General features: G+C 41.5%; 1 protein-coding gene across 1 annotated transcript; it reads right to left on the bottom strand.

Annotated features, from left to right (window-relative positions):
- Window positions 1–126: 126 nt before the first annotated feature.
- Window positions 127–6,208, bottom strand: LOC101478600 (UDP-glucuronosyltransferase 2C1). Its single transcript, XM_004556174.4, has 7 exons — window positions 5,871–6,208; window positions 5,141–5,630; window positions 2,940–3,088; window positions 2,727–2,858; window positions 2,468–2,555; window positions 1,720–1,939; window positions 127–1,452 (listed from the first exon to the last, which is right to left on the bottom strand). Exons 1-7 carry the CDS (start codon window positions 6,186–6,188, stop codon window positions 1,173–1,175), a joined length of 1,677 nt encoding a protein of 558 aa, XP_004556231.3. The 5' UTR covers window positions 6,189–6,208; the 3' UTR covers window positions 127–1,172.
- Window positions 6,209–8,283: the final 2,075 nt, after the last annotated feature.

The following is an 8,283-nucleotide window of genomic DNA, read 5'->3' as shown; positions in this document are numbered from 1 at the left end:
CTTAGTCTGTGAAAATATAAATAAAGCCACTCACGGTAACTATGTTTGCTGAAAACCCTCTGCAGTGTGACTGACTCTAAGTAACATTTACATTTAGAGTAGTGAACCACACAGCAGCACCCAGGAAAAACTCCAGTACAGCAGTTTATTTCCACATCCTTTAGTTTTACAGGTTTCTCACTGTGATCAGGACCTTTCTGTCCAAGGAGACTTCTGCACAATCAACATGTATAGCCAGAATACACAGATACAGCGATTAAGAAATGCTGGTGCAGGTGTGACCTCTGATACATAAATATAATCTTTGAAAATGTTCCAGTGGAAAAGGAGAGCTTTATGTGAGCACTGTGTTTGACTGTAAGTGGATGTGATTGGTTAGTGTAGTAAACTCATAAAGACTGCACAATGCTGCTCTCTTCAGCTTGTGAGGGCAGACCATCCCGATTTTTACATACAAAGGTGAGCAGGGAAAGAATCACTTGTAATAAAAAAAACCCAAAAACACTGAAGCTTCAACGTTTCTGTATAAAACTCATATTGATATGTGCTCAGCATTGTGATAAAATTTTATCTAGTATCCAACGAGTCATTAAATCTTCATAGAGATTTTAAAAATTCAATTTTATGACGTCAAAGAGTTCAGATATAAATATAAACTGCAAGCTTGAAATCCTCAGGTGACCTCATGAACAGCATGTTCTCAGTTTAATCAGAACGTGTTAGGCATGTCCAGGGATGGATCCCTGTGGAACACCATTAGTGATGGAAAGGGATTCTGAAATGTTTAGATATTAAGTCCTAATGAAGATGAAACCAGTTAATCTGTGTTTAACCTGTTAAACACAGATTAAATGCAATCCCCAAATAGGACTCAGGTGAGGTCAGTTTTCTGGGTGATTTTTAAGGAGTTTTCTAAACACTGGCATAGTCAGTTAATTTCAGTATCAGGCACAAAAAAAAACATGTTTGTTTTTATGTGTTAAATATTGTTTCAATCAGTAGTAAATGCTGGTCTGTAAATCAGGTCATGGGTTAATTTAAATATTCTCCTCCCTATGTTTTGTGCCTTGAACAGGGTCAGCTGATAATGTTTCCCATCTTTCGTACATAGTCTTGTTACTAGACTCTCCTTTGTAAATACCAACAGGACGGTGCAAACAGGAAATCTCTCTTCAGTCCTTCTTCTCTCTTCCTGCTCGCCGTCTGCACTGCCGCAGGATGCAGCGTATCCCCACCCACCACAAAGCCGCGACGGTCATCAAAGCGATCAGCAGGGCAGCACCGGTGTCCAAGCTGTGGTACTGGAACCAGTTCAGGTCGTATGATGCCAACCGCAGATGCCTAGCTCCACCGTGTCGCATCACAAACTCCACCCAGAAGACGGCGGTACTCAGTGGCGTTACTGGCTGGTCGCGGTGCACCGCTGACAGACGCTGCATGTTGGTCCTGTAGCTGTGCATGGTAAACAAACAGGAAGTCATATGACAGTTTCACTGTTAAACAGTAGTGCACTTTTATTGTGAAGGAATCAGGTCAAAGACAGGAAATGGGGCGACCGTGGCTCAGGGGGTTGGGAATCGCATCTGTAACCGGAAGGTCGCTATATAAATCCAATCCATTATTATTAAATAAAATGTTATTAAACAGGTCCAAATGTACAAAGATGAAACTATTAACAGGAAATATACAAACACAATTCCACACTAAAATCACCTTTACCTTGGCTGGTTTGTGACGACGTGCAGCGCCTCTGCCAGCTCCTCAGCTGTCAGATGGTTGAAGTCCAGGACGATGGCGGTGCCGAGGCGGCTCATACGGGCGAGATTATCAGGCTGATCGCCAAACAGCGGCACGCCCACCAGAGGCACGCCGTGAAACACAGCTTCATATAGACTGTTAGTGCCGCCGTGTGTCACGAATGCCTTTGTCTTTGGGTGACCTGAGGACAAAAAAAATACAGAGCTTTTATTGTGAAAGAACATCTTTTTGCAAATATTGATTATGTCAGTTGCCATTTCTGAGTCAAAACTTACCAAAGATTCTCACACTCAAATAAACACTTGGGCATCACTGAGAGTTAAAAACAGCCAAAATTCTTTCATCCTCAATGAAATGATCTGTTTGGCTTCTCTCACACCTGCTTAAATAAAGTTTAACATACAGGCATCCAAAATTTATAAAATTTAACAGAGTTTAAAGTTAACGGGAAGTCAGCTAGTTAGCTTCTATGTAAAGATACACCATGCACTGACAGAGATTTCTACCCCCCCCCAACCACCACCAAAAACATAAAATATACTGTTATCACTTCGGACATAAATGATAAGCCATCCACAGGAGGATTATCATCCACGCAGGAGGAGTCTGGACCTGGAAGGAGGCTTGGTATGTTGCCACTTAGCAAGTGAATAAGAGGCCTATTTGAGCTTTTATTTTGAAATTCCATGACATCATGAATGAGTCATACCCAGCAGGTCGTTCTGAGGGATCCAATCAGAAATCTTCGTGTTTGGAGCCAATGCAGTTGGAGCCTCGCCACGGTAACGCCAAATCACCTGAAAGGAAGAAAACACTCTTCAAGTCAAAGATGAAACAAACCATCTGAGCTTCTTCTGCCTGCAGGTATTTTTTGGATGATTATTGCAGAAAGTAATCAATGATGCAATCAATATCTGCTGACAGCCCAGTCCCTGATTGTTTGTCTGTGAGTAGGTGGAGCTTCTGACCTTCTGTGGGATCTGACCGAAGGCGGTGGCGATGATGTTAGCGTGCTGCATCGTCAGGTTGGTTACCATGGAGCCGAAGGAAGCCACAATTATGCCGGCATCACCTGAACTCTGCACAAATGCCTCCAGGTCCTGGAAGATGTGACATCATCATTACATCAACACTCACCTGTCCCATTTCAGAATAAAAGTGTGTGCAATCAGAGCTCACACCTCTGGCAGCTGATTGGCCGGTTTGCAGTGTAGACCGCCCACGTATTTGAAGTTTGGTGGGGTCGGCCGTGGCGTCTCAATGTCCCAGAACGTCCTGATGAGCCACACGTCGGCCTTCCCCATAGTCTCACACACACTGCTGGGAGTTCCTGTCCATACAGGAAAGAAGGGATATGACTTCAAAATAAAAGTTTGTACAGATTCAAAGTTATTTGGACAAGGATGGTTTCTATAATTCTGCATCTGTGCACCAATATAACGGACTTTACATCAAACCATCGAGATGTGACTAAGTGCAGTCTTCCAGCTTTAATTCAGGGTTTAACTTCAGTCTAACATTAACAGTTCATGAATTACAGACATTTTTTTACACAGTCCCTCATTCTCAGAGGATCTAAAAATAACGTTACAAACAAATTTAATTTTACATCAAAGGACAGTTCTCACTACTTGATGAAAATCCTTTGACTGATGAAGAACCCACAGATCAAATGCTGTCTCTTCCTCCAGCTGCTGCTGGTTTCTGCTCTCTGCCTTCAGTTTTGTACTTGAATGCTGAAATGTTGCTCTGCTGGTCTGAGATCAGCTGACTGACTCAGTCATTAAAGAGTATCTTTGGGTTGTTTTGCAGTTTGCTTTGGCTCATCATTGTCTGCTCTGTGAAGCTCAGTGTGATCAGTTCTACAGCATCAATATGAATGTGAGCAGAGAGTAAGACTGTCGTTGTGCTGGTTTTCATCTTTGATTTGTTTTCATACCTAATTACTAAGAGAAAGATCACGTGTGATCTCATTAGGATAGGGGTTTGTGTTGGTGTGTGGGGCTGTAGCCTGTAGGTTTATATTGTTAAATGCTGATTATGAGACAGTGTGTTTCAAATCATTTTACAGAGTAACATGAAAGTAACATAATGAGAATGTCTTTCTCCTGGGTGTAATTAAGTAATGTACTGCATTACTTTTAGGAAAAGTGTTCTGTAAGGGGAAATACCTCCAACATGCACAAACATGTGACCCACAGCATGTAATTAATTTGCATGAATGTAATGTCTTTGATTGCAAAATTCTTATCAATTCCCATCCCTAAGGAAGACAGTCTTTAACATCACATCCTCATATCTTAATCTTTGCAATCCTTATTTTCAGCTCACATCATGGAAAGTGTAGGTGTTTATTCCTTCAAATAAATACTGCTGTAACATCTTTGCTCTGTGGACCTCTGATTATTTTGGATGTGCTCAGATGGTTATCAGAAAGACATTAAGCCACCACTGCACTGTTCATCAGTGAGCTGTCTGAAGACTTTTGACATGAGTGTAAACATATCTGTGAGCTCCCAAAAAGTTGATTCTGTTCATCTTGAAATAGCCTTTCCAGTGGGAGAAATGTTACATCATCATCATCTAAGTGACTTCTTCAGCCTCAGCTGACTGCAGGCTTCCCCAACCTTATACATTTGCACAATGACTGAAACTAGCACCATTGACGAACAATGGCTGTAAGGTCAGTTTCTTGATCATTAATATGGACATTGTCATGATCATTGATTAAATGCAGATCCACAGTCTATTCAGGCCTACAGGCCAGTGGACACTCTTTCAATGATGAGGATGTACACACCCTGGACAGGGAGGAACGCTGGTTTGAGCGCAGAGTCAAAGAGGCCAGGGAAAGACCATCTCTGAATCGAGGAGGGGGCCTAAGGATACATCTTTTGCCATCTTACAATGCTGTTTTTGCATTTATTCCCTAACTCTCTTTGAATGGTACTCATGGATCAATGATCAATGGTCACTAATGAATCATCAATGGTCTTTTTCAGTGGTTGTTGATCAATGGTCATGACGATTTGTATATTAATGATTATGAAACTGACCTCACAGCCCATTGTTCGTCACTAGTGCTAGTTTCAGTTATTATTCAAATATACTCTTTATAAGGTTGGGGAAACCTGCAGTCATCTAAGACTGAAGAAGTCACCTGAAATCGTCTTTCACCCACTGAAAACGTCCAGATGAACAGAATCAACGTTTTGGGATTTTCCTACCTGAATATTGAGCATGCATCCAGAAATTTCTGTGAGCTGTTATTTTAGTTAAACTCTGAATCAAAGCTGAATATCTGCCTTCAGTCACATAATGATAGTTTATTTAAACCCTGTGTGATGCCCTCAGAGTGGAGACATAACTCTTGACCGCTGACCTTTGATCTCCCTGTAGTATTGATCGAGCGTCAGCTTCCAGGTCAGTTCGCTTACTGCTGACGACCCCACATATATCACCATGTTGACCAGCCTCTCACTGAGTGTCATGTGGTCGTTGTATGAGAGAGGAGCTAACGGGACGTAGGATGGCGGTGCGGGGGCGTGGCCACAGTGTCGCTCAAAAACACTGCCGAAGCTGAAGCGCATTGAGATGATGAGTGGCACACTGAGCAAGTCTGCCACCAGGTCACCACACATTGCCATCGAGTCCTGCAAGATGACGTCAAAGCTGGTGTGGCGCAGAGTCGCCATCAGCTGCTTGTTCCTCAGCATTCCGTCACACTGCTGCCTCCCGAAGTCCAGGAAGTGCAGTATCCAGGAAGCCGTCTTTAGGAACTTCTGCAGTGGTGAAGACAAGTGCGCCTCATACATGGAGAAACGCATCAATTCCTGCATAAGGTCCAGATACTCCTGCCGGCTGTACGACACCTGCAGGAGGAAACACCTGATCAGGTCATTGATTCTATATCAGCTACGCCCAAAAAAAACAATGAAAAAAATGCTTTCCTCTGATTTTCAGGTCTGAAATGAGACAAACACGGAGAGGTGTCTGTGGGTAATCAGGGGGAAGGACGGGAAATTAAAGTTACTCAGAACCATTACTTCACAGTGATTGTCAGGGATCTTCTTTGGGTGACTACAAACACGCTGTATAAACACCAGTGTTACCTTGAAGACCAGGAAGTTGAACTTGGCGGTGTCACGGCTGTTGTTGTAGTTGACAGACGGCGATGCATCGGGCACTAAGATGGTGACCGAATGATTCCTCTTCACCAGCTCCTCTATGATGTTCCGCATGTTCAACCAATGGCTGAACTCTCCCGGAAATGCCAGAACATGGCCACCATGTACCAGGGAGACGGGATGAAGGAGCAGGAGGGTGAGGGAAAGAAGAAGAAGAGGAAGAGACGTGGAAACCTGCATCATGTGTGAAACAACAAAAAGATCCTGAGTTTGTGAGCAAATCCAGTCAGACTGAAACTGCATGTCCAGAGTCCAATCTGCTCAGAGGTCAGCTGCAGATGAGAGCTCTGATTGGACAGCATGATTGGCCTGCTTCAAGGCAAACACAGAAACCTGTTTATCCATTGTCCTGCTGGACCTCACTCACGGTTTTTAGAGTCAGCTCAGGTAAAATGACACAGTAACACATATCACAGAATAAAACTTTAACCACAGTCTGAGCAGCTTCATATTCATCTCTCAGTCTGTGAGAATATTAAATATCAAGAGTCAGACTGTACATGAAACACACTCTTGCTTTAATCAGAGGCGGAGCCAGACATTTGAAACAGTAGTATGCATGTGGGATTCTTTTTTTTTTTTTTTTGGGGGGGGGGGGGGGGGGGGGGGGGGTAGAAATGACTGAGATCAATAGGCTCTGTTTTGAGTTTTGTTCAAAAACGAAGGACTTCATATAGGGAAAAAAATATCACATATGCAGGACACCTTAAACTAGGTTTTTAATTAAGCAGCAAGGCAGAACAAAGTCGGGCTGTATCAAGACACGAGGACTAAACCCCAATTCAACCAGACCCAGAACTGATCCGGAATTAAAACAGGACTACAACAGTTCAAACTCAGGACTACTTAGGACTTAACCAAGACAGAACCAGAATCAGAACTAGATGATAGTAGCACTAAAAATCATCATAGACCTGCACTACACTTATTTTTTTAATTCTACAAAGTCCACTATTTAGATTGAGAAAAGTTTATATAATTATTTAGCCTTGTTGTGCAAACAAGCCTGCATAACTTAATAAATATAGAATTTGAAAAATAACAAACCAAAAAAGAAACACTAGGTACCAGATACATGAGGACCTATGATACGGTGATACTTTTGGTAAACAACCATTTGACTAACATGTGTCTCACCTGCTCTTGTTCCCTCTCTCTTCTGTCCTCATTCTCCTCTCTCTCCCTCTCTGTTCCTCTCTCTCCCTCTTTGTGCTGACAATCATCAAATATACAGTTGAAACCAGATATTTACAAACTCTTCAGATAAAAACACTTTTTTAATTGTAACATCAAATCAGACTAAATGTTTATTTTTTTAGATAAATATAAAAAACATATTTGTTAACTGTAAGAGTAAAGAGAGAAACTGTCTGTATTTCTTAATTGTACATGGCACCAAATTGTATTCAAAAGTGAGCCACACTTATGGAGCTCCACAATTCTTTTCCTGGTGTTTTGGTTGACATCTCTTGATTTTCCCATGTCACAGAAACAGGCTCTGTGTTTTGCCTTATATGCATCCACAGCTGTGGCACCAATTTACTCACATGGACTCTACTAACCTATCAGAAGCTTCTTCAGCTCAGAATGGAATCGTCTGGAGTTTTCTTATTAATTAACAATAAACTTAGTGTATATGTACTCCTAAATCTGATGAAAGTGATAAAAAATAGACAGCTCTCTCTTTATTCTGACATTTAACGAATTCAAAAGATATTTCAATATTTATTTAACCAAAACAAAACAAGTTTACTCTAAATTGATGTTGTACAGTAAAAAAATGTTCTTGTGTTTTCCATAAAGTGTGTGTAAATATCTGGTTTAAACTGTGAATATACTGCTGTGTATTGAACTTCCTCTTGTTTTGCATAGAAATATACTGAACAACATACAAAGCACAATATATAAAATACTACCAGAGTTTTTTCTTTGAAAGAAGCCCCTTATGTCCATTCTTGTATATCAGTGCATTACTGAAACCGATTTATTTAGCCGTGGAGGGAAACAACTGAAAATATGAAATAAACACACATGTAAGCTAAGACTCTCTAAAGAAACAGCATTGTTGTTGTTCAGTTTTTCATTTCGCCATTTGTTGATTCACTCGAAGAGCAAGTAACGTAATATGGGTCAAGTGATCAGTTTGACATCAATCTTTCGTGATACACCGTCATATTTACATTATTTGTACAGTACGAATGACTTGCTTTGGTAACTGGTCAAACTTCAGTTCTCCTCTGTCTGCCTGGCTGCGCTTCTCTAACAGCGCACTCGCAGGCAGCAGCTGCCCCGTCTGAGCTCAGATCATACCAATATTAGGGGGGATTTACGCACAGTT

This window comes from Maylandia zebra, linkage group LG7, assembly GCF_041146795.1.
Source record: "Maylandia zebra isolate NMK-2024a linkage group LG7, Mzebra_GT3a, whole genome shotgun sequence".
Lineage (NCBI taxonomy): Eukaryota > Metazoa > Chordata > Actinopteri > Cichliformes > Cichlidae > Maylandia > Maylandia zebra.
This window is presented reverse-complemented; position numbering and strand designations above follow the sequence as displayed.

What these genes read in the sequence shown, in the direction of transcription:
- LOC101478600 (XM_004556174.4), bottom strand. Translation starts at nt 6,188, where the DNA reads ATGCAGTTTCAGTCTGACTGGATTTGCTCACAAACTCAGGATCTTTTT. An exon ending in CGGCCAATCAGCTGCCAGAG is followed by an intron (nt 2,859 to 2,939) that starts GTGTGAGCTCTG and finishes CACATCTTCCAG; the next exon opens with GACCTGGAGGCATTTGTGCA. An exon ending in CCCTCAGAACGACCTGCTGG is followed by an intron (nt 1,940 to 2,467) that starts GTATGACTCATT and finishes TTTTGTCCTCAG; the next exon opens with GTCACCCAAAGACAAAGGCA.